Source organism: Erpetoichthys calabaricus (assembly GCF_900747795.2).
Source record: "Erpetoichthys calabaricus chromosome 1 unlocalized genomic scaffold, fErpCal1.3 SUPER_1_unloc_27, whole genome shotgun sequence".
NCBI lineage: Eukaryota > Metazoa > Chordata > Cladistia > Polypteriformes > Polypteridae > Erpetoichthys > Erpetoichthys calabaricus.
In genome coordinates, this window is record NW_026261593.1 from 79,508 (window position 1) to 105,655 (window position 26,148).

The 26,148-nt window shown below is 39.0% G+C and overlaps 2 protein-coding genes across 2 annotated transcripts in view; one reads left to right on the plus strand and one right to left on the minus strand.

Moving 5' to 3' along the window:
• LOC114642082 (zinc finger protein 883-like) overlaps window positions 1–26,148 on the plus strand; it is a 422,053-nt gene that overhangs the window by 68,546 nt on the left and 327,359 nt on the right. The window lies entirely within an intron of this gene.
• Window positions 1,195–25,647, minus strand: LOC127526408 (gastrula zinc finger protein XlCGF26.1-like). Its single transcript, XM_051921847.1, has 3 exons — window positions 25,560–25,647; window positions 11,822–12,277; window positions 1,195–2,558 (listed from the first exon to the last, which is right to left on the minus strand). The coding sequence occupies exons 2-3, from the start codon at window positions 12,192–12,194 to the stop codon at window positions 1,537–1,539; spliced, it is 1,395 nt and encodes a 464-aa protein (XP_051777807.1). The 5' UTR covers window positions 12,195–12,277; window positions 25,560–25,647; the 3' UTR covers window positions 1,195–1,536.

Genomic DNA, 26,148 nt, shown 5'->3' on the forward strand with positions numbered 1-26,148 from the left:
TCTTGGCCAGTGTCCACATGTTGCTGCAAGAGAGGTAAGTTCCCTGCTATATACAATCATCAGATTCAAATATTAACAGTTCCCACACACACCCAAGGACCGTCTTTACGACATGTGTATAAGGTGTGAAGTCTGAAGTCCAAATATCAAATAAATACTTTCACAAAAAGTACAAGTATAACAAAACAAGTGCGTTTTTATTCAAGAATATAACCGAAGAAAAAAGAAAGCAGGTTACAGTAGGCAGTTGTTATGACAGCTTGCGTGGTGCAATGCTAAGAACTGCTGACTCCCAATCAAGAGCTTCTGGGTTTGATGCTGGCAGCATATCAAGTTTACCGCTTTGAGTAGAGAGCTGCTATTATTGTTAATATTATACAATAAAAACATACATTTGATTTGTGTCTGTAACAACCGCTGTAAATTTATAGTGCTTGTCAAAGTTAGCGTTTTTTATTCAGTTTTATTCTCTCTGTTGCATTCACACTCGCCCCGATCTGACACGGCTGTTTTCAAATTAAGACACGCTATAACAGAGGTGAAATCGGATCGGAGAAAGAGAACAGAAGACCTCCCTGCAAGAAACATCCACTCACATACAAGAACAACGCAGCTTCACCAGGCGTAAAGGCGAAAAATGGCACTGTTTGGATACAGGACGAAGTCCGGCATCATCCTGCCAATCACCTGTCCTTCAAAGAAACAGCACAGCTTACAGAGCTCCTAATAAGGCTTCTTTTTGCAGGTCATAAGGAGTTATTGTAATTTGTCAAGATGGGCCTGAACGTTTTTCTTTATCAGTCCTATTCATCCTAGAACAACAGGCACTTCTTCTGTTTTTGTTTTTCGGTCCACATTTCATTTGTCATATCTCAGACTGCATTTCTTGGTATTTTGTTTCTTTCTTGCCTCTCCATTCTTAGGACTGAGTAATCACTAGGAGCTAATACTTCTGTTATCCAGGATTTCTTACATCTGGTTTTCTGGCCTCTATTTTTCAGTCAGTCAGTATTGATGTGCTACAAGTGACCAGCACCTCCTCATTTTCCATTGTGCGGTCTGAGTTGTGGTCCCAGTGTCTTTCTGGTGAGGGTAAGTTGTACTTCTTACCAAGTTTCCAGTGAATGAGCCTGGCCACTTTGTGGTGCTGTGCAGTGTAAAATCCTTCAGTAATCAGTACCTCGCACCCAGCAACAAGATGTGTGACTGTGTCTAGCTCTTTGTGGCAGAAGGGACAATTATGGGATATTTATTTATTTTTTTCTATTTTTGATCTGACCACTTTGTGTCCAAGACACTGTTTTCTGCATCTATGATGAGGAGTACATCTTTTGGTATTAGTTCGCCCCTCATAAGCTATGCATGAGTAAGTTCTGTTTCCACATTAGGCTGTTGGAGGTGGGCAGTGTATTTACCACTTTACTTGTAGCTTCCCCAATTACATCTCTTTTGTTTTCATTAAACTTTATGAATTCTTTCTTCTACTGCTTAGCATTGTACTGTGTTCATCTGTGGGCAAGGTGGGGTAGTTTTTTGTCATTTTTTTTCTCTCATGTGAATTCTTTGATGCCTCTTAAGATTGCTTCTCTTTGAAAACTTTTTGCCACATTCAAAACAGCAATATGGCTTCTGCCCTGTGTGAATTATTTTGTGGCGCTGAAAACTGCTTCCAACTGAAAACAGTTTACCACATTCAGAACAGCAATACGGCTTCTCCCCTGTGTGAATTCTTTGGTGGGTCTGAAGACTGCTTCTATGTGAAAACTTTTTGCCACATAAAGAACAGCAATATGGCTTCTGTCCTGTGTGAATTATTCTGTGGCGCTGAAAAGCGATTCTTTCTGAAAACTGTTTACCACATTCAGAGCAGTAATATGGCTTCTCCCCTGTGTGAATTCTTTGGTGGCTCTGAAGACTGTTTTTCCGTGAAAACTGTTTACCACATTCAGAACAGCAATACGGCTTCTCCCCTGTGTGAATTCTTTGGTGGGTCTGAAGACTGCTTCTATGTGAAAACTTTTTGCCACATAAAGAACAGCAATATGGCTTCTGTCCTGTGTGAATTATTCTGTGGCGCTGAAAAGCGATTCTTTCTGAAAACTGTTTACCACATTCAGAGCAGTAATATGGCTTCTCCCCTGTGTGAATTCTTTGGTGGCTCTGAAGACTGCTTTTATGTGAAAACTGTTTACCACATTCAGAGCAGCAATATGGCTTCTCTCCTGAGTGAATTCTTTGGTGGCTCTGAAGACTGCTTCTCTGTGAAAACGTTTTGCCACATTCAGAGCAGCAATACGGCTTCTCTCCTGAGTGAGTTTTAATGTGTATCTGAAATTGACTACTATAAGAGAATTGTTTTCCACAATCAGAACAGTCATATGGCTTCTTCCCTGTGTGAATTCTTTGGTGGGTCTGAAGAATGCTTTTCTGTGAAAACGTTTTGCCACATTCAGAACAGTCATATGGCTTCTCTCCTGTGTGGATTCTTTGATGCCTTTGAAGAGTACATCTTCTTGAAAACTGTTTGCCACATTCAGTACAGCAGTGAAGTTTGATTCCTGTATAAAGTTTAAAAGATAAAAAATTTTAGTTTTTAAATCACCGCTTTCATATACTGACATTATTTTACAACATTAAATAAATATTGGTTTGATTTATGAACAAACTTTGATAAGCATAAGCAATCATAAGACTTGAGTAGCAAGTGAATAGAGACTCAACTTGATCATTATTTTCATTTGTATTGAAACTACTCACCACATGAGCACAATTATAGGAGCTAAGAAGTTAAAATAGTAAAATCAATAGATCACATGACTATTGTTGATTTTTTTAACTACATTACAGAATGGCATCATCATTTTGTCATCATATTCTTAAAATATTATAACATTACATATTGTTAATTATTGCAGGTAGAAAGTAATAATCATGACCCATCATTACATTGTAGAGTGACATGTCTAATATGTGAAATAAACTTTTATTAAACAGAATGTGTCTTAATATTTGTAAACAATTAGTCCAAAGCCAAATTTGATTTTAAAAAGAGGCAGAGGATAGTAAAGCAAAAATATTTTAATATACAATGAGAACAGAGTAAAATTTAAAGGAATAAAACACGCAGGTCACTGAACAATCCCAGAGACCCACGTGACACCTGACCTGAAACAGCAAACTGGACACTTGTGGCCGAAATGCAAAATATACTTCTGTCTTCATACCACCTGCGTCAGGGGCTTTTTTTGTTGCAAATGGATTTAAAAATGCATTTACAGTGAACCCTCGTTTATCACGGTTAATCCGTTCCAGACTCTACCGTGATAAATGAATTTTCGCGAAGTAAGATTCTTTATTTATAAATCGAATATTTTCGCAGTTAAGAGTATAGAAAACCTGTTTACAACCTTCTAAATACGTTTTTTAACATTATTAGAGCCCTCTAGACATGAAATAACACCCGTTAGTCACTCGTATTACCCACTATATTAGACAAAATAAGAGAAAATAAGACACATTAGAGGTTACAAATATCATATTATTATTATTGTACTGTACATTTAATTACACTCACACACAGTTCTTACACACAACCACTAACCTATGAAGGCACAAGCTCAGTAGGAGAGTCTTCAGGTTGTAAGCTGGAGCGCTGATCGCACCCTAAGAGGACACAGACGCCCCTGGGAAAACCCCTGAAACAGCTGACAGTCTACCTTCACATTGCTTCTTACCCTTCTTACTTGCGCTATAACGCATGATAACCCTCTCACGCGGTACTCCGCTTACTTAAAAGTATTGTGCAGCGCCTCTCAGCTTTGGAATTGGTTGTTTTGTTTCTCTCTCAGACATTCACTGCTCCTTGCGGAACTGTCATCTCTGACTTGTCATGGAGCACGTTTAAACTTTTGAAAAGAGACAAATGTTTGTTTGCAGTGCTTTGAATAAAGTTCTTTTTTTTTCTACAACCTCCTGTGTCTCTGTGCAAATCTTTGACCCAAGCATGACAAGGTGGTGTAGTATCTTCAGCAGGTGCGTCGTTGTCTTCTTCCGCTGAAGGAGTACTAGGAGTAGGCAGTGGGTGTCTGGGTGCGTGGCTGAAGAACATCTTGATAGGCAGTTGCTGGCGCTGTCTTTTCATATGCGTGAGGAGGCTTTTGTAGGGTATTGCCATCTTTGATCATATCCAATAGTTTCACCTTGTCCTGGATGGTAAGCATCTTCCTCTGGCGCTTAGTTTCATTGTCAGAAGGCTTAGAAAAAGCAGCACGTTTAGGAGCCATCGTGGGGTAGATAGAAGTTCTCAGAAAGTCAAAGAGTGATATAGCGAGGGATCACTGTAATGTATTTAATTTCTTCAGCTAAACAGGGGCCTCCAGAAAAGCAGCATCATTTTGTGAGAGTTTTGGTAAATTAATAAAATTATAAAACACATCAATCACTCCAAAGACGGGAGTTCAGCAAAGGGGAAAGTTTAAAAAAAAAATAAATAAACCTTATTAATTTCCAAGCACTAGTTAGTAATATTATCTATATATCTGTACTATCACTATATTTTTGCTCGACTTAGGACATGGAGGCTAACAAATTTCATCTGTGCAGTTTAAGAGCTCACATCTCGCTCAGTTTAGCACCAGAGGGATAGCAACGAGTGCACCTGAAATGAATTCTCAACTCTGCACAAGATAGTCATTTACATTCTCTCTGATTAGCGTCATTTTGTGCTTGTGGACTCGATCAGAAAAACGTGTGAATTTAAAAGATCATTCAGACACTTCTCAAAATTGTCAATACTATTGAATGCCGAGTGAGAATATTTGGAGACATTAGCAATGGTTAGGCCTTGAATATGCTCTTTAATATCCAGTCAAACACAAGGTGGATCTTAAACAGAGTCTTTGTTTAGAGGTATAAATTCCTCAACTTTAGCAGAGGTTTGTTTAATGAAATCCAAATTAAAATGGTGACGAGGGGAGAAAAAGCTGAAACGTAATGCAGTGGTGGTCAGACAATGAGGACAAGAATACAAATACATCAATTGAGTTTAGATCCATAATAAATCTGGCAAACATCTGTGAAGAGGGAGGAAAATGCTGATTAAACAGGGAAGGTGATTCATCGAGCAGGGAGTTAATAAATGCATTTGCACCCATACCGATGATTATTTGAAATTCACACAAAGAAAGGAAAGGATGAATATAATGTGTTATTCTATGGATGTGGGACATAGACAGCAACACAGGTGAGTTTTCTTCAACCAATCTCCATCAATACAAAATAAAACCTGCCTCTGAAACACCTCCAGAATCAAGAACCTTCAGAGGTACAGCATAGTGAACTCGGCCCAAAACTCCATGTTATTTTACTAGTGGCCAAGAAGGACACTGCCACACACTAACACGTGGAGACAGCTCGATGAATGTCTTTAACCAAAGGAAACGAATCTTGAAAACAGGCTGCATCAGCCAAGCTCAAAGATAATAAATCGGCAACACTTGAGTGCTTACAAGTAGAAGAGAAGACACCAAGATTAGACAGGAGAGAGGAAAACAAAGAACAGCAATAAAGGAGAACTGTAACTGAAAAAGTGAAATACGTTACAAGGTGCCAAACGAGTTGACCCAGTAGCCCAACCAGCAATCATGTACAATGTAGACAGTAGTTCCAGAATCCCACCCCTAAACCGTATATGAAAAAGATCTAAACCGCGGTCACTTAATTATTTTAGGGTGGATGTCGACAAGAGGGGTTGAGGGCGAATGTCGACAAAAGTCGACATCCAGAGATAGAAGGTGACAATCAGCTGTTAATGGCGATAAAACTCACTGTCACGTCACAGTTATTCACTCTGTGCTTGGAGGAATGCTAGACTCGTTGACTCGGCAACTAAACCTTGCGTGTGCGTGAGTTGCGAAATGTAAACAAAGGCAAGATGGCATCGACATGTCACAAGGGAGCGAAGCAAGTGCAGAAAAGAAAACACTCGGCAGACAATGTTTTGCGCATTATCGCTGAGTCGGACTCTGATTTTTCAGAATCTGATTTTATTGACAGTGATCAGGAGATCGAACAAGAGAGTGAGAAGCCGGCATCAGATGATCGGACACCAGCTGATGCCGCACCAGCTGATGGGCTGCCAGCTGAGCGTATTCGCGCAGCCGATGCACCTACGGCAAGGTTCGTGTGGGAGGAATACCCAGACATTAATCTGTGGGAGCTGAACTGGCTACCGGACTTCACAAGACGGCATGGCTTGCTGTTGGACACGACAGATCACCAGCTGCTGGACTATTTCACGCTGCTCTCTCCTGATGCTGTTTTTCAGCTACTGTCAGAAGAGACAAACAGGTAGGCAGAGAATTTTTTTGAATTGCAGGCTGCGCTTGCATCGCATTCTCGTTTTTCAAAGTGGAAACCCACAACAAAAGACAAGATGAAGTGCGCTGTGGCATTACAAATAGAGATGGGACAGAACTGGTGATGTAACTTCAGGGAGCATTGGTCCAAACGTGTTTTGTCCCCTGGTGGCTTTGGACAGGTTATACGCAGAAGCAAATCCCATGGGGTGAGCCAGGCTATAATGCCATGTATAAAGTTCAGCCCCTGCTTGACATTGTGGAACCAACATAGAAACAATTTTATCAGCCTGGCTGTGATTTGTCTGTGCATGAATCTATGATAAAATAAAAGGGATGCTTTTTTTTCTGCAAATATATGCCAGACAAGCCCAGAAAGTATGGCATAAAGGATTTTGTACTGGCAGAAGCAAACACTGGTTTCTGCCTGAAAGTAATTACATATACAGGAAAGAATTTCTTTCAAAGAGAAAACTGTCCCTTGATAAGTCAGGTTGTGCAGGAGCTACTTCAGGGCTATGAACATTTGGGTCATGTTGTGTACATTTGGACAAATTTTATACATGCCCAGAATTGTTCATAGATCTACAGAGCAGGGGAATTGGAGCTTGTGGCACAGTGAGGGTGAACAGGAGACACAGGCCAGACAGGCTGAAGAGGAAAAGAGGTGACAATACGGTTTTCATGCGGGCAGAAAACTTGGTGGCAGTGGCATGGCACGATGGCAAATGGGTGACTTGTCTCTCTACAGTACACACTAACAATATATGTTAGAAAGTGCAGCAACAGACAATTGAAAAGGAGGCACCAAAGCAACACGTATTGTAAGGAGTGCAATGTGGCAATGACTGAAATTGGCTGCTTTGAGCGAGATCAGACTTTGCTGTGTAAAATGTATGTGATATGTATGTGAAATCATAGAGTATGCAGGCTCATACAACATGCAAGACAGTAACATTTGTCAAAAGTCAATATTTTTGTTGATTTGATATGTTAAACAATTGCTTTGTGTTCTTTTTTTTTTTTTAAATGTTAGTTTTTGGAAAAATATTCAGCCCTGGGAGAAAAAAAACAAAAAAAATAATTAGCCCTAAAAGAGTTAAATAAAAACACAGGAAAAAATCAACAGGTTCTGATTATGAGTGGGCAAACATGGAGAGAGCTAATAAATGTAAACAATCTCGTCCTCACCCCAACCTTCACAATACAAGAGTCAATGTGGTGAAAATATGAAAAAACACATCTTAAGATAAATATGACATGCAAGCAAATATTAAACAATTGTGGCTTGAGGGTATGTGTACCATGAAAGGCTCGTGTCCTGACCCCTCACAACCCGCAATGACTCTCTAATCACATGTGTATGTACACACACGAAATACACACATGAAAAAAAAAAAAAGGAAGTAGTCATTATGAATCAATATTCAGGAAAATGTCTAAGCAGTACTGGTATATCATACATAAAACAGTCAAAGCGGCCAAACACCAGTGACATGAAGGAGTCAAGGACACCGAGCGTCTGTTGAGGGTCAGTGAAATGCCGCTGCCCGATAGTGAAGGAAGTCTGAAGCTTTGTCAGACAAATCAGGAAAGCAGAAAGATCCATTTGTGGAGCCTTTTTGATCACCAGAGACAAGGTCTTGTGGGGTTGGTGTGATGTTGACTGAATAATTGGGAGTAAAAGTAGACCTTCCATCCTTCAAAAGTTATATTTGAATTTTTGTGTGCATCTTTCAGAATAGTAACTCAGTCAGACTGGACGTAGACATGTCATTTTGCCTGGTATGTATTCTATATGCCCAGCCTGAAATTAGAAATGGTTGAAAACCAAAAAAGCCATTATTTCTTTATAAAGCCAAACATTTTCCCACTCTTATTATATGGAACTCCAATAATTCTGACTTTGCCTTTGCTTATTCCATCTTATTGTCTATAAAATTTCTTATGGGGAGTTTGGGTCTCAGCATAAAAGGAATACTCTCTGTGTCATGCTGCTGCACTGGAGTACAGACCTGAAAAAAAACTGACAGGAGTTTCTGCTTTTCATTTCTAATTTCTACAATATCACTAAGAAAGTCAGATAACCTCCTCTATTCTGATGCATTCAGATCACACTTAGAACTTCATTTTGCTCCGATATAAAGCCCATCAGTTGATTAACAGTGGAAACTGCTCCAGAGTTATCAGCCGCCAGGCCAGCCTCAATCAAACTCCTCTGGGCTTTCTTCACTGGCCTTGACTGCAAAGAACCAGGGTGCGTCTTCCGATCTGAACAATTCATATGTCACACCAATATAACAAAAGGTATGTTGATGCTCTGATGAGACATTTTTGAGATTAATTTGTAAAAACAGTATACGCAGGATAGTGTCATGGAGTACTGTTAAAGCATAGCCATTATTCAATTGAGCATCATGCAAACTCCTAAATGCAAAATGTATACAAAAAACGCTCATTTAAATCACTAAAGCAATACAGAAGAATGAACAAAGTGAAGTATCAATGCAGTGACCCACAGGAGCACAAGTTATCTAGGAGAAAAATTATAAGATAAAGAAACCCGAGATCAGAGCCATTACTCGTATTAGTGTCTGCTCTGGATGAGGAGTGGCAGGTGAAACCAGGACTGGTCAGCTTTATCACCCACCAGTCTCACTTATACTGCCCTTTATAATAGTCATGGACGTGCACTATGCTAACTGAAATTAAATGTGCTGCGTTTTACTGTATATTAAAATTAATATGAGTTCATGAATGCAAATGAAGTCTTATTTAATTATTCTTTCTGTGGGTTTTTATTAATCAATTGCAGACGTCTGTCACCTTTTCGATTAACTTCATTCACATCAGGAGATGTCCCTGCTAAAATTACATGAAAGGCTTCATTCGTCAACTTGACAGTTTCCCTTACTGCATTCTTTAAGCGATGCTGTAAGGTACTGCTATCCTCCAAAGTCTACTAGGGCTGTCATCATGACAAACACCAACAAGCTCCTGTCCAGAGCTCCTTACAGCGGTCTTTACTCACGAGTTCTTGAACATGGTCAATTCAGACTCTATACCGCGTAGATTATAATGTGTATACTGTAGATAGTATAACGGCAAAGATACTAACTGAGAAGAAAATAATCAGGGGATACCAAAACTATGAGCCAAATGGAGAACTGAAAGTCAAACTGGAAGAAAGCACATAATTCTTAAATGAAGAAATCAGAAAGAAAACAATCTGTTTGAAAAAGCACAAACACAGGACTTCTTCTGCAATTTCAAATACTCCAGAAATGCCCAAGGCAACCTTAACACAATCACCAATATGATGTCACAATAATCACATGATTATTATGGAGTAAATCTTTACTAAACACAACGTGATACTCATGACAATCAATAAATAACATTAACATTCTAACACACCAAGACTTCTCAAGTGTGTACATGTTAAAAAATCCCATGAAAATCTAAACTCCACTTTCAATGTCTTTCTCTTTCCATCAGCTGAAATACAGCACTAGCTGAGCAACCTGAACATTTACCATTAAAATGACAGACAAGTCAAAGCTGGAGAAATGAAAACTCAAACAATACTAAAGAAAAGCACAAAAAGGCCTGCTATATGAGAAAGGAAGATGAAGCAATACATAAAGTGAAGAGCTAAGGCAACAACAAGTCCTTAATTTTCTTTCGGGTGACTGCAGCTCTATTAGAACAATCTGGATGATAACAGGTCATTCAGCCCACCATTCACCTTTCCTATCCACTTAATTCTTCTAAAATAACATCAAGTTTTGAAAGCCCCTAAACTCCTACTGTCAACCACACTACTTGGTTGCTTATTCAATTTTCTGTTATTCTCTGTGTAAAGAACATCTTAATGTTTGTGTAAAATTTACCCAAAACTGGTTGCCAACTGTTTCTCTGTTTTCTTATACACATTACAAAACACAAACAGGTCAAACACAAGACTGTTAGCTAAAGATGCACAGAGATGGACACTTGGTTGGATTAAGCAGTTCCGAGAATGTGTTGCTTAAAATCTTCAATAGAATTTAAATTGCTTTACAGATGCAAGAAAAAGTTTGAACCCTATGGCATCTCCTGAATTTTTGCCCAAATTCCTCCTGAGAATGTGGTCTGATCTTCAACTGCACTACAATCACAGACAAACACAAATAACCTGAACTCATAACACACAAACAACTGGACTGTTCATGCTGAACTAGTCATTTAAACCTTTACAGTCCCGTGAAGTCAGGTGTTCAAACGATGAGAGGAGACTGGATGTGTGGCTTAGAGGCACTCAGACAAATAAAAGGAAAGAAACGTGGGTTCTTGCAAAGCCGTCTCTTCTCGATAAAGATCTGCTCATGAACATACACAGCGAGAACATAAGAAATGTAACAGAGAAGAGGAGACCATTCATCAGTCTATCAAGCTTGTTAGTTTAGCTAACAGTTAAGCTGTCCCAACATCACATCAAGATAACTGTTTAAGATTGTCAAGAGGAGATAATAAAGCGAGAAGAGAAAAAAAGCTGGGAAATTATAACAAAGGGCGATAAAAGTAAAGCTGGGAGAGCAAATACAGGTATTTAAAAGAACATCTTGGCTTATTTAGTGCTTTCCATATTTTTCATATATTACTTCCCCTTTCATTCTGATTATGTAATTTCAAGTTGTTTATATTGTGTTGTTTATTAATTACCCAAATATCTTTGTATTGTTTGGGTGAGACCCTAAGAGGTGAGGTTACACCAATGTCACTCCTCAAGGACCACCCCCAGCATATATATTTGATATCAGAGAGGTGGTCCTTCAGTTGTTTACTGACATTTGATGAGTGCTTTATTATAACTATTTTAAGCCAACAATCCATTTTGGGCTTGTGCATGCTGAAGCCTCCTGTTGAGTTTGGGGTCAGGCTGCCTGGGTTGAGACCTATCTAAAGATTGGCTAGTGAAGGTCCTAAGGCTTCATTTATAAAGCTTGCATACACATAAAAGTGGACTCGAAACGTGTGTATGCAACCTCCCATACAAACGTCATGATTTACTAAAGAAACTTGACAGGGGAACAAACATATTTACAGTAACTCTGACCCATACATACACAACATTTTAGAGAAACTGGGAAATGACGACACCCTCGATCAAGAAGGAAAAGGCAGTCAAACCAGCTAATTGACGAATCGCAAGAATAATTCAATTCACCAAGCTGTTATTATAATGTGCATTGATGTGACAAACATGACACCTCAAATATTAGAGCTATGATGTACAAACTGTATTTTAGTTCCCTTAAAGAGAGCCAATGATACGTATTGGCACTGAAGAAATTCTACTTTGTCATCACTTTATATCTGCTAGTTGATGTCACTTCTCAGGGAACTGGCCGACAGCTCAACAGTATCTCAGCCAAGCTGACCCTGACCCTAAAACGTACACTGATTTGTTATTTTTCACTTACTTGTTTTAGATGACGTCTTAGGTGGTAGCTGACCTTCCACAGTTCTAGGAGATGATATTCCTTCAGTCATCTTTGTGTCAGACTCTAATGATTCATATTTTACATTGATAGAAGACTCCGGAGATGAAGAGTGTCTTCTATGAGAACAGACTAATCCGGTCACTGCTCCATCTTGATCTCCATAATGAAGGTCATCTTTCTTGTCACTCTCAGTACTCATACAGTTGTGAATCTCAGTGTTGACACACTCCTCTTTAATACTCACTGACCCCAGTTCACTGTCCTCTTGCTTGATGTCCAGACTCTCCTGTTTGGGGTGGACACTCTCCCATTCACAGTCCTCCTCCTTAACATTTATGGTCCTCTCCTCCATGATATTCAGGTCAGCCTCACGTCTCCACTTTCACATATTATAATCCATTTAAACGTTACAGTAAATGGCAGATTATTCTCTGTCTGTGGAAAAAAACAGGAATCAATTCCATTAAAACGCCATCATTCAGATCTAAAGACATTTGATTTTTATAATATCCTGTTAGTTAAAGCTGATGTCAAGGCAGACATTTCATAGCAATCAGACAGTAACTCATCACTTTAGCTGTAAAATGAGTTTAGGAATGAAAGGAGGGCCCAACAGGCTAGAAGAATAAGACAACCATCTTGCACAGTTGTGAGTTAACAGTATTCACTACTTTGATTGAACATTCAATACTGTTAGGATCACAGAATTTTGTTAATAGTTAATGTGAAGGAAGGTTTATACAAGTTGGGCCTGAGGATTATGTTAAAAAACAGGGGAACATGAAGGAGGAACTTAAAATCGCTGGTCAACTTGTCTAATGTGAAACTGCCCCAAGCTTACAAAATCCAAAACCAGTATTTAAGTCACAGCCTTCATTTACAGAATCTTAGCGAGATGGAGGCAGTTGGCGGTGTGTCCCTGTAAAGATGGCCGCCTAATGTGAGACACCCAATGTCTGACTTCAACTAGCCTGCGATTCGCTAAGATAAATTTAAACAGGTTTGATTTTGTTTTTAGTCTTAGGGGCAGACTGTGTGTGCAGGAGAGCAGACAACCAGTGAATGTTTACCTGAAGTAGAAGGCACAGAGTTAAGTGAAGAGGAATAAGAAACTGCAGGTTTTGAACCTACCAAAAATAAGAGATGCTCCTCTTTCTGTTTCGTGTATCAGATAGCAAAACAAAAGGAGAAAAAATAAACTAAAGGGCGAAGATTGCTGCTGAAGAGCGACAGCTGATAACCCTTTGTACACCCTGGGCTTCATCAGCAGCAAAATATTGGCTGTTAGAAACAGGGCTGACCACAACTCTGCTGAATGGTTGGCACACAACAATTGCTTAAATTAACGTGGTCAGGTGATGAGATCGGCGACTGTGGTTAGGAAATCTGACATGCTCCAGGACAAAAATGTTCTTCAAAACAACTGTCATTTTCAACAACTTTGAAACAAGTTTCAAGTTTATCAGCTTCATCTTGTTTAAGTACACTCTGCACACATCACAAATATTTTAGAAATTAACACATTAATAAACTCCTGTCAAACAGCAGCACCACCCAGTATTGTGAGATTGGCATGGTGGAGGCCTTGTGTGCCTCAGTCTTTCTTAAAGCTCCACCCTGACGGACCAGTGTGCTATGGGTAAACCTAAAAGGGGGGGGGGGGGGGGGGGGGCGCAGAGTAAAAGCGGCTCATTATTGAAATTCAAGAATATTCTCATTATATGAAAGTGGGTCTTGGCCAGAAGAAGGATGCCAGTCCTGATAGTGGTGTTCACCTAAGAGTGGCACATGGGGTGCCCCACACAACCTGGTTGGCTCAGAATGATAAAGTCACATGTATAAGTTAGCCATATGGACCTTAACCTCACCACCGTGGTCCAGCGCAAAACAAATACAAAGAGAAGTTATTGGGGTATAGGGAGGAAACCAGAGTTCCTGTACAGGGCAGGAACCAGCTATAGACCTCCATAGGGTACACTCACATTCAAGTCCATAACTACACCAAGATAAGTTAGATTTCCCAGGCCACTAAACCAGAGCATCTTTAGAGAAGTGTAGAAAATAAGAATAAAAGAGCAGACATGGAAACTGCATAGAGACTTAAAAAACAGGCTGAGATTCAAGTTCATTCTGACAGAACTGTAAGGCAGTAACACAAACCTCAAATCTCTATTAACTTCTCTAATACTCACTAACAGACATTACTGGTTTGGCTTTAGCACTGAAACATGTGAGTTTGTCATATTTGATACAAGTTAAATGGGAAAAAAGACACACATTTAAGTATCTATTCAAGCAATGCATGTAAATATCGGCATTGGGTTAAGCAGGTTTGAAGCCGTGTGTGTAAATACAGATACTGTTGTTCTCAGCTTGTATTCTCTAAGACTCTTCTCCACGGTCATGGACTCCAGTTTGTTTTTCATTTTTACTAATCTGACTCCTCACTATTCTTTTAATGGCCGGCCGCTCACCACCTCCGTGACTGTCATTGAACTGGACACCGCGGAGGAACAGCATCCACCTGCAGAGCAACAGCACCATACGTCACCGCAGTTTTAGACCCGGAAGTGGCATCACCTTCATTTCAGGACTGACTTCGTAAAATTACTTTTGGAAGGTTTCGGCAGGTCTTGGCAAAGCCTGGAAAGTAACGTCGGGTCAAAGACCCGTTTAGAAACCAAATAATACGAATCATTGTGAAGTTCAGAGGGTTTCTGCCATCACGTCATGTCATACATCAAACTAAACAATACAGATCGTTTCTGTGAAATACACTATTAACATTTACGTTGTGTTCGGATCTGTGGGAACCATTTAACATGTCGAAAAAATTAAAATCATCAAGATCTGTGTTAACTGAAAATAGTTTATCGTTTACATTCATGAAACAAACTATACAATATAATTATAATGTTCACACCACGTTAGAGTTTAGTGAAACGTTAATAATAAAAGTGATTACGTTTTTTAAAATGTACTATGCATGTGTGCAATATTGTTCTAAACCAATTTAGAATAAACATTTAAGCCAATCTAATATTTTTAAACATGTATGTGAAGAAAACGGCAATACATATTCTACACTACATTATGCAATATATTAATTGTGTTATATAGAACTGCTCTAGTTTTTGTCACTTATTATTATAAACAATGGGCCATCAAAAGAAAAAAATAAAAATACTAATAAGAGCACAATTTATTTATACAGCACCCTACCCAAAATTGAAAAAGAACAACAGGACCTATATAACATTGGCTACAAATAATATCTTTACTAAATAAAGATAAACACAGGATATACAAAACATTCAAATAGAATAAAAGACAATAATGCAGACCAAGGTTATTATAGTTAACGAAAACTAAAATCAAAACTGAAACTATTATTTAAAAAACATTTTCGTAAACTGAAATAAAATAATTAACAAAACCGAAATGAAAAACTAAAACTAAACGAAACTATTAAAGTAGCTGGAAAGACTAACTGAAATAAAGTAATAATTTACTAAAATATTTTTAGTTTTCGTTTTTGAATGAATATTCTTGCCATTAGTCTTTAACCATTGTATGTTTTAACTCTAAAACAGAAATTCATCCAACACGAACTGCCCGCACATATTCATCCAGTGAATGGCGGTTGGTGACTGAGGGCGGGTGTTCACACAGCATTTGCGGTGACAGAGCGAGCTGAACGCGGGTGCGTAAAGCGTGTGAAATAAAAAGCTATTTACATGCCGCCTTTCTTTGTGCTTGTTGTACATCAAGATGTAATTCAAATGGCTGAAATCAGAATGTGCTGGTCAACAAAACGTTTACTATATGGACAGAAAAATCACGAGTGAGTAACGTTTCAGTTTATTTCTCAGGTGACTGCTTTTTGTTGACAGCAATTCACCTGTCACTTCGCAAAGAGGAAATCATTTTTACTTTCTCATATACGAAGTATAGAGAAAGTACAGTAATCATGAAAATATTCGACCTCGATATTTTAATGAATCTTGACGTCATAGACCTCCCAGAGTCCAAAAATACTATTTTTTGGAATTGTGTGTGTGTGTGTATAGATGGATGAAATTCGGCATGTGGTTGTTACACCACAATTGTGGGTCTGTATTAACTTTTGGGCCAAATCCATCACCCAGATGGGGTCATGCTTTACCTGAACCTAATTGTTCTATATATTATTAATTTGATTTGTTGTTGATGGTTCCTTAATGTACATAATATAAAAATATAATCATTGTCTTGCGGTTTAATCCTCAAATATCCATCCCCATATCTGAGTATACAAGAAAGTCGAGGGGAGGCCACTGCCGGTTGTTGAAAATAAAATGGCACTGATCGAGACACTGACTAAGTCATCATATAAGATCAGCATATTGTTACTGACCAATCACTTTTGCTTTAAAAACATCATTTAACAATGAAGTGATACAAACAAAGGTAGGTAGGCAAAGAGAGTCTGCCAAGTGATGAAAAACTAAACATACTAATTGGTTTTTCTATTTATTCTAAATTTATTAATTTATCTTTTTAGTTCATATTCACAACTCAAAATACCTGATATTGTGAAAGTAATCCATTAGCAGAATTATATTTTTAAATATTTGTCTCCCTTTTTTAAATTTTTTTTTCTCTCTCTCAAAACAGATAGTTTAAATATCATATTCTTTTTGTTCTTAATATCAGCCTTATCATACATATTGCATACTAGGGATTTTTCCTGCCTTACATCCAAACCTGCTTGGGTAGGCTCCAAGTTTCCTGTAATCCTACTCTGGATAAACAGGTTTAGATAATGTATATACTGTTCTTAATCTTAGATGCTTTCTCTGTTGTTTTATGCCTGTCTGTACTCCTATTACCTGATCTTGCTGTGCTCATTATGGGTTTACTGTCCTTTATGTTGGGCTATTCAAGTCTCACTGCCCCTAACCTTGACACTACATACTTGTTTTTCTTTGTTTCCCTCACTACAGCTAGGTGGGGTCTACACACTGATTAAAGCCTAACAGCCCTGTTCTTCCCCCCGTGATTTTCATGAGAAAATATTTTAAAAACTATAAAATTGTGTAAAATTATTCATATTCAGTGTCTAGTTTTGATTATGCTTGTTTTTATCAGACAAAAACAAAACCAGATAATAAACCATGTACAGTGGTGTGAAAAACTATTTGCCCCCCTTCCTGATTTCTTATTCTTTTGCATGTTTGTCACACAAAATGTTTCTGATCATCAAACACATTTAACCATTAGTCAAATATAACACAAGTAAACACAAAATGCAGTTTTTAAATGATGGTGTTTATTATTTAGGGAGAAAAAAAATCCAAACCTACATGGCCCTGTGTGAAAAAGTAATTGCCCCCTTGTTAAAAAATAACCTAACTGTGGTGTATCACACCTGAGTTCAATTTCCGTAGCCACCCCCAGGCCTGATTACTGCCACACCTGTTTCAATCAAGAAATCACTTAAATAGGAGCTGCCTGACACAGAGAAGTAGACCAAAAGCACCTCAAAAGCTAGACATCATGCCAAGATACAAAGAAATTCAGGAACAAATGAGAACAGAAGTAATTGAGATCTATCAGTCTGGTAAAGGTTATAAAGCCATTTCTAAAGCTTTGGGACTCCAGTGAACCACAGTGAGAGCCATTATCCACAAATGGCAAAAACATGGAACAGTGGTGAACCTTCCCAGGAGTGGCCGGCCGACCAAAATTACCCCAAGAGCGCAGAGACGACTCATCCGAGAGATCACAAAAGACCCCAGGACAACGTCTAAAGAACTGCAGGCCTCACTTGCCTCAATTAAGGTCAGTGTTCACGACTCCACCATAAGAAAGAGACTGGGCAAAAACGGCCTGCATGGCAGATTTCCAAGATGCAAACCACTGTTAAGCAAAAAGAACATTAGGGCTCGTCTCAATTTTGCTAAGAAACATCTCAATGATTGCCAAGACTTTTGGGAAAATACCTTGTGGACTGATGAGTCAAAAGTTGAACTTTTTGGAAGGCAAATGTCCCATTACATCTGGCGTAAAAGGAACACAGCATTTCAGAAAAAGAACATCATACCAACAGTAAAATATGGTGGTGGTAGTGTGATGGTCTGGGGTTGTTTTGCTGCTTCAGGACCTGGAAGGCTTGCTGTGGTAGATGGAACCATGAATTCTACTGTCTACCAAAAAATCCTGAAGGAGAATGTCCGGCCATCTGTTCGTCAACTCAAGCTGAAGCGATCTTGGGTCCTGCAACAGGACAATGACCCAAAACACACCAGCAAATCCACCTCTGAATGGCTGAAGAAAAACGAAATGAAGACTTTGGAGTGGCCTAGTCAAAGTCCTGACCTGAATCCAATTGAGATGCTATGGCATGACCTTAAAAAGGCGGTTCATGCTAGAAAACCCTCAAATAAAGCTGAATTACAACAATTTTGCAAAGATGAGTGGGCCAAAATTCCTCCAGAGCGCTGTAAAAGACTCATTGTACGTTATCGCAAACGCTTGATTGCAGTTATTGCTGCTAAGGGTGGCCCAACCAGTTATTAGGTTCAGGGGGCAATTACTTTTTCACACAGGGCCATGTAGGTTTGGATTTTTTTTTCTCCCTAAATAATAAAAACGACCATTTACAAACTGCATTTTGTGTTTACTTGTGTTATATTTGACTAATAGTTAAATGTGTTTGATGATCAGAAACATTTTGTGTGACAAACATGCAAAAGAATAAGAAATCAGGAAGGGGGCAAATAGTTTTTCACACCACTGTAGTATAGTAAGCTTCCACTAACATTAAACTCGTATCCAAAGCTGTTAAGTGTACAGTTCTGTCTGATTGTGACACAAAACTAAACTCCGTAGGAGCTCAATGCCATAATTACTAAAACTAAAACTGAAACTAATAGATACAAAAATAAAATAGAAATGTCTTTGTGAAATAAAAACTAAACTAAAACTAAAAATACACGATGAAGGAAAACTAAAACGAATTTCCAAGTAAGGTCAGAAAAAATATAGAAATAAAAACTAATATAAAAAGGCAAAACTATAATAACCTTGATGCAGACTAAAATACAACATATCTCTCTATATATAAAAGAAAATCCTGGAATGGAAAGCAAATGCAAGGCTACAATACGTGATAATCTCGAAAGACATTTTAAAGACCCGCGAGACCAAGGAGACTTGCCACGGTGCGTCTCGCGGGGACCGTAAACATGAGACTTGGTGCCAAGAGATTGTCCCAGGGCTGTAGCAAAAAGGACAGCAACTGTACAGGCTTTAAAAAGATCGAAGGGCAGCGCGACAGCGAACAAAACGCCAGCCCGCCCGCCCACCCACCCGTCGAACGCGAGCAGCGTTATACATCCTGCAAGAAAGAATTCAAACACGCCCAGGGCCAGAAATAAAAGACAGGTATTGCCTTTACAACATCACACAAGACCAGTGAGCCATCATTTAAAACAAGTCTACAGACCTCTAATCTAGCAGTTGTTGGATTGCTTTTGGCAGGCAAGCATCATGTGCTCGGAGCTCTTAAAACAACGACATGCGACAGGCAGAAGATGCAGCCAGCAAGCAGCAAAAAGACAGCAAATGATCCAAAGGCATATCCTTAGCGTACATTCAGCCGCAACACCGTTCACAACACGAGCAGTATTATACGTCTGGGAAGAAAGAGATATAAACACGTGCAGGGCAGGAAATAAAGAAACAAGTATTGTTTTTACAAAAGTTTTTAAAGTAAAAGTGAAAATAATGCATATGTAACAATTCACAAGAAAATAATAATCTCTTTACATTGTAGATTGCCTGCCTAAAGTAAAGTCATCCCTGATGAATGGGGACGTGGGAATGAGGGGTCCTTTCATCGGATTAGCACTATTTCAGTTGTGGAATGGCAAAATGGGGGAGGCAGCTTGATGAATGAGGTCTCCGGGACTTAAAACAAATCCAAATCTTATGATGTGATATCATCTAATGTGAAATTCTACTCCGTACTTCTAGAATTTTTATTTTTATACTGTATTGAGGATTTATTCTGTTCTATGTATTGTACTGTATTGTATTGACCCCCTTCTTTTTGACACCCACTGCACGCCCAACGTACCTGGAAAGGGGTTATAAATTAAATGTCGACATATAAGCGAAGAAGAAAGCAGCGCAGAGAAAAGAGAGTCAATGCGTTGGACAGAAAAAAGAGCAAAAAAGAATAATCGAGGTGCAAATTCAGAAAATAAGGAAAGTAATTATCAGCCCAGATCAAGTGGAATTGAAAAAAAGCATGTCCAATCCAGCTCAGAATTAAAAGACAATAAGTAAAAGACAAAGTAGAACTTCATAAAGACGTTTAAAAACGTTGGCGCTAAACACATACAGAGCAGGTTAGAGACTATGAAACCAGTGAAATTAGAAAGGTTAAAAAAAAAAAAAAAAAAAAAAACACGTTGGCAGGATATGAAAGGAGGAAAATTAGAAAATATAAAAAAGTAAAGATCGCAGTAGCGCAAACAAACAAACTGCCTCATTTAACTATGCACCAGTCTAACTTTGGTTTTGCACAATAATTACTACACTATTGCACCTTAACACTTAATTGTACTTTATTCACATAATTTTACTTATTTATTATGTTCTACTATACTGTTATCTTTCAATCTATGACTTTTTGTTAATCTAACTGATATTCTTCTAACTTTGCACAGTTTTTGATAAGCGGATCAGGATGCATTTCACTGCATGTTGTCCTGTATAACTATGCATGTGACAAATAAAGAATCTTGAGAATTTCAAAAACGGAGTTTACCGCACATGCATTTATTGGTGACTTTGTTAATGTATATATATTTATCTGTCTGCTTATTTAAAAACCTAAATTTAACCCAGGAGTCAAAAACGTTCTGTCTAGCCCTTGTACAAAAACCTAGACAAAAGCTGGGGTATCACCTTGGTAAACCCATGTACTTCTGGAACTGTGAGAGGAAAATAACACGACTTTACAGACAGGAGTCCAATGCAGAACTCTACTTACTGTTTTACTTTGTAAAAAAAAATATTAACTGCTGATGATGTTGATCGTTTTGTCTGTGCTGAAATTCCAAACAGAGAAACCTGTTCTGACCTCATTAAAAAGATTCAGCATATTGGGACTCACAAGATTACAAATATTGTTTTTACAGAAGTTCTGAAATAAAAGTGAAACTAATGAAATAGCAACAATTCAAAGAAAAAAAATATCTTAAAAGTGTGTATCCGGAAAACCAAACACGGGGGTTGGCGAGCGAAGCCCCCTAGTAATACTACAAAAAATCTTGAACAAATAACATAAGTTGTGATAAAAATTCAAACCCTGAGTACCTGGACAGAGAGAGGGGGGGGAAACTGAAAGAAGGGGCAGAATGTCAGGTCTGTTTAATGTCCTCCTAAACAAATGAGTTAAAACAGATGAATGGAGTCAGCTGATGTCATTAATTTGGGAGGTCATTCCACAGTCAGGGCGCTATATACAGCTGAAGGCCCTGCTGTCACCCACAGAGTGCAGGTTAGTGGGGGGCACCGAATGAGAGGACCTTAGTGGCAGGTCAATAACAGAATTTGATATTCAGTCCTGTAAGACACAGGGAGCAGTGAAGGTGCAGCAGGATGGCTGTGATGTTCTCGCTGTTGGAGGTTCATGTCACGACTCTTGCAGTTGAGTTTTGAATCAGCTGGAGCTGTGATATAAGATTATATTATTAAAAAATTAAGATAATTTAATTATTATATTATAAATTAAGGCATGAGGGTTGCCTTGGACATGACATAAGCTACATAGGGTCTGACAGTGGGTCCAAGGATTTGATTCCGATACCTAATGGCAGTTAAGGTGTCGTCGTCTAGCCTGTAATGGTCTGTGTGTCCCTCCATGGATATGCCTCCACAGGCCATCACTGACCCACCACCAAACCGGTCATACTGAATGATGTTACAGGCAGCATAACATTCTACACGGCTTCTCCAGACCATTTCACGTCTGTCACATGTGCTTAGGGTGAACCTGCCCTCATCTGTGAAAAGCACAGGGTGCCCACCAGTGGTGGACCTGCCAATTCTGGTATTCTATGTCAAATGCCAATCAAGCTCCACAGGGCCCACTAAAGGATGTCTGGCCCTTAGGCCACCCTCATGTAGTCTGTTTCTTTTTGTCAGAGGTCAGAGACATTCACACCAGTGGCCTGCCTGCTGGAGGTCATTTTGTATGTTCTGCCAGTGCTCATCCAGTTCCTCCAGACCTGCTGATGGGTTAAGGACCTTCTCTGGCCTCCTGGAGTAACTGCCTGTCTCTTGGAATCTCCTCAATGCCCTTCAGACTGTGCTGGGAGACGCAACAAACCTTCTGGCAATGGCACATATTGATGTTCTATCCTGGAGAAATTGGACTACCTATGTAACCTCTGTAGGGTCCAGGTATCGCCTCAGTAGTGGCACTGACCGTAGCCAAATGCAAAATGAGTGACAAAACAGATGAGGAAGGAAAAATGTCAGTGGGCTCCCGCCAGCTGTTAAACCATTCATTCTTGTTTTGGGGGTCGTCTCATTGCTGCCCCTCTAGTGCACCAAAGCAGCTGAAACTGATGAACAAGCCCCTCTGCTACTTCACTGACCAGATCAATAGCGAACAAGTGTCATTGACTTGATGCTATACTCTCATTACAAAGTGTTCTTTAATTTTTTGAGCAGTATATTTTAATGTAATATTGTGGTTTTAGAAGTCACTACACAAATTACTGAAATACACTCAATGATAGTTTTGGATATCCCCTCACACTTCACAAATGCAGTAGTTTACAAACATCGTATTTTAATTTTTCTTTGAGAAGCATGAAAAATAATTCAGTTGAATATCAACTTATGATTACATTTTTGCTACATATGTATTATTGAGGGACTTTTTTTTAAATCGGATGGTCACTTTATTTTAACAAGCAATGTATAAAAAATAAAAAATATACTGTTTACTCTTTACCCTCAGATCACATTCTATTGTTTATCAAGCAGAACTGAATATTTTCATTTTCTACATAATACTGTAATAAGTGTACAGTTCACACAGTGAGACACACAAACACACTCACTATACACACACACTACTGGTGCCATCATTGGTTCCCCTGTGGATTGGACTGTTGAATCGACACAATGGCAGTACATGCTGGGGTCTTTGGCACATGTCGTCCTGGTAGCATGTGAGGTGTCACCAGTGGTTTACTCTGCTCCTTCTCCTTCTCCCTGTTCCAGTCTCAGTTCAAGGTTGTTGAGATGACAAAAGTATTTTTTTCTGAGATGTTCAATATGTTGAAAAAATTGCGTGTGGCCAACATCCAGCGTAATGTTTTATCTAAATTCTCCACTCTTCTTTTTGTAGCATTATAGTCCATTATCATTTCTGGCCATGGCATCTCCTATCCCAGTGCAGATCACATTGTGCACCAAGGGTGTGTCATTTGTTTAGACAAACGTGAAGGTCTTCACTGGCCTGTTCTGTGTGGCCAGCAGTTGACATGAGAGCTCTGGCTTATTTTTCCTTATTGTGCTGAGCATTGTTACCTTCCAATTGAGGAGCTGCTGTCCCAGTTTGTGTAAAAGTTAATGCATATGGCGTTGTGGCCATGCAGCTTATGTCATGTCCAGGGTAACCCTCATGTCTTAATTTATCATAGCAGTTCCTCCATCTGACTTCCCTTTGTTAATGAAATGACATCCTCTGCCTCTCTGTGCTTCCCCTTGAGCAAGTTATTCGTAGCTTTGGTCTGGGTGATCATTTTTATGCAGATGATGCTTAGATCTATTTCAGTGTTAAAAGTGACACTTCATCACAGCCTTCTCAGCTCACAACTTGCCTCAGTGAAATTAAAGTAAACTTAAAACATGAACAGAGCAAAACTCTTTAAAATGAAATTACAAAACAACTGAACTTCTCCAAAGTGGCACTAAAGTGTAACTTAAGAAAACAAGCAACGCTTCAGCCATTCTTGGTGATGATCTCCTCAGACCTTCTTTTACTGCAAAGAATCTCGGTGTCACTTTGATTCCTCCTTTTCTTATTTCACCATATAAGCCACATAAAGAAAGTTCCACCTGTGTCACATTTCTTATGTTTGCTCCTTCCTCTTCATTTCTAATGCTGAGAAGCTTGTCCCTGTTTTATCACATCCTGCATTGATTATTGTAAGTCACTGCACCTTCACTGCTCCCTGTGTCTTACAGGACTGAATATCAAATTCTGTTATTGACCTGCCACTAAGGTCCTCTCATTCTGTGCCCCCCACTAACCTGCACTCTGTGGGTGACAGCAGGGCCTTCAGCTGTATATAGCGCCCTGACTGTGGAATAACCTCCCAAAATTACTGACATCAGCTGACTCCATTCATTTGTTTAGGAGGACATTAAACAGACCTGACATTCTGCCCCTTCTTTCAGTTTACCCCCTCTGTCTGATCAGCTACTCAGGGTTTGAATTGTTATCACAATTTATGCTATTTGTTCAAGATTTGTTTGTAGTATTATAAGTTGTATTTTAGTCTGCATTATTGTCTTTTATTCTGTTTGAATGTTTTGTATATCCTGTATTTATCTTTATTTAGTGAAGATATTATTTGTAGCCAATGTTATATCGGTCCTGTTGTTCTTTGTAAATTTTGGGCAGGGTGCTGTATAAATAAATTGTGTTCTAATTGGTATTTTTCTTTTTTTTCTTTTGATGGCCCATTTTTTATAATAATAATAAGTGACAAAAACTAGAGCAGTTCTATATAAGGCAATTAATATATTGCATAATTCAGTGTTGAATATGTATTGCCATTTTCTTCACATACATGTTTAAAAATATCACATTTGCTTAAATATTTATTCTAAATTGGTTTAGAACAATATTGCACACATGCATAGTACATTTAAAAAAAGTAATCACTTTTATTATTAACGTTTTACTAAACTCTAATGTGATGTAAACATTGCAATTATATTGTATACTTCGTTTCATGAATGTAAACGAAAAGCTATTTTCAATTAACAGAGATCTTGATGATTTTAGTTTTGTCGACATGTTAAATGGTTCCCACAGACCCGAACACAACGTAAATGTTAATAGTGTATTTCACAGAAACGATCCGTATTGTTTAGTTTGATGTGTGACACGAGGTGATGGCGGAAACCCTCTGAACTTCACAATGATTCGTATTATTTGGTTTCTAAACGGGTCTTTGACCCGACGTTACTTTCCGGGCTTTGCCGAGACCTGCCGAAACCTTCTAAAAGTAATTTTACGAAGTCAGTCCTGAAACGACGGAGACGTCACTTTTGGGTCTACAACTGCGGTGAAGTATGGTGCTGTGGCTCTGCAGGTGGATAGTATTGGCCGCGGAGGGACAAAAGGCAAAAATCAAAGCGCCGTAGGCCTACTCCCCGGTGTCTGCGATTCGAGAAGGAATCGACAAAAGGAACACACGGAAAGGAATGAATAGACGCCAGCGGTGTGACTGGGTAGTACGATTTAAAATTTGGGAGTAAGCCACGTTACGTGAACCGCAGATACCAATGAACAGAAACAGCACGCGGGTGACCACAGGAGGATTCATTCAAGCAAAGTTCGTCTTGGGGCTAACGAAAACGAACTCGGCGATTCCACACATCCACAAAATGCATTCCCAAAATACAGAGCACTTACTGCCTGCCTCTTGACGATGGGATTGTTTCTGAACTCGTTCACTCAGCAACAGTCTTGCGTCCGTAGTGTTTCACAAAGCGAGACAGTAGCAGCGTGGCTACATTAGCTGTCGCGTTGGATGACGTCATCCGACCATAGACATAGAATTACTAGATGCCGCCTGACCAACAGATTCGTACGTCAACGTTGCCGCCATATTGCGAGTGGCACAGTGAAGTAATGGATAAAGATGCCTCACGCATGTGCTGCTTGGGATTGTACAAACCGCTGGCTGTACGCTCCAAACCAGATCCCGGGGGATTACATTTCATAGGTAAGGCTGAGCAATTGTTTTGGTTATATTTGGCCATTAGAAAATCTCATTTTATAATCTTAACTTTGGCTACACCAGGCTAAGCTAGCAAAGCTATGCATTTATGTGCTCAAGTGAGCCTCCAAACAACGTTTTGGCTAAACGTATTTAGTCACTAACTATGCAGATTGTTGATAGCTGTTAACATTTCTCAAACTTTGAAAGTTTCCCAAAGAAAATCACGTCAGGAAGCAGTGGGAGGTAGCCCTTAGACGGGATTTTGAGAAAGCTGTCCTG

What these genes read in the sequence shown, in the direction of transcription:
- LOC127526408 (XM_051921847.1), bottom strand. Translation starts at nt 12,194, where the DNA reads ATGGAGGAGAGGACCATAAATGTTAAGGAGGAGGACTGTGAATGGGAG. An exon ending in TAAGACGTCATCTAAAACAA is followed by an intron (nt 2,559 to 11,821) that starts GTAAGTGAAAAA and finishes AACTTTATACAG; the next exon opens with GAATCAAACTTCACTGCTGT.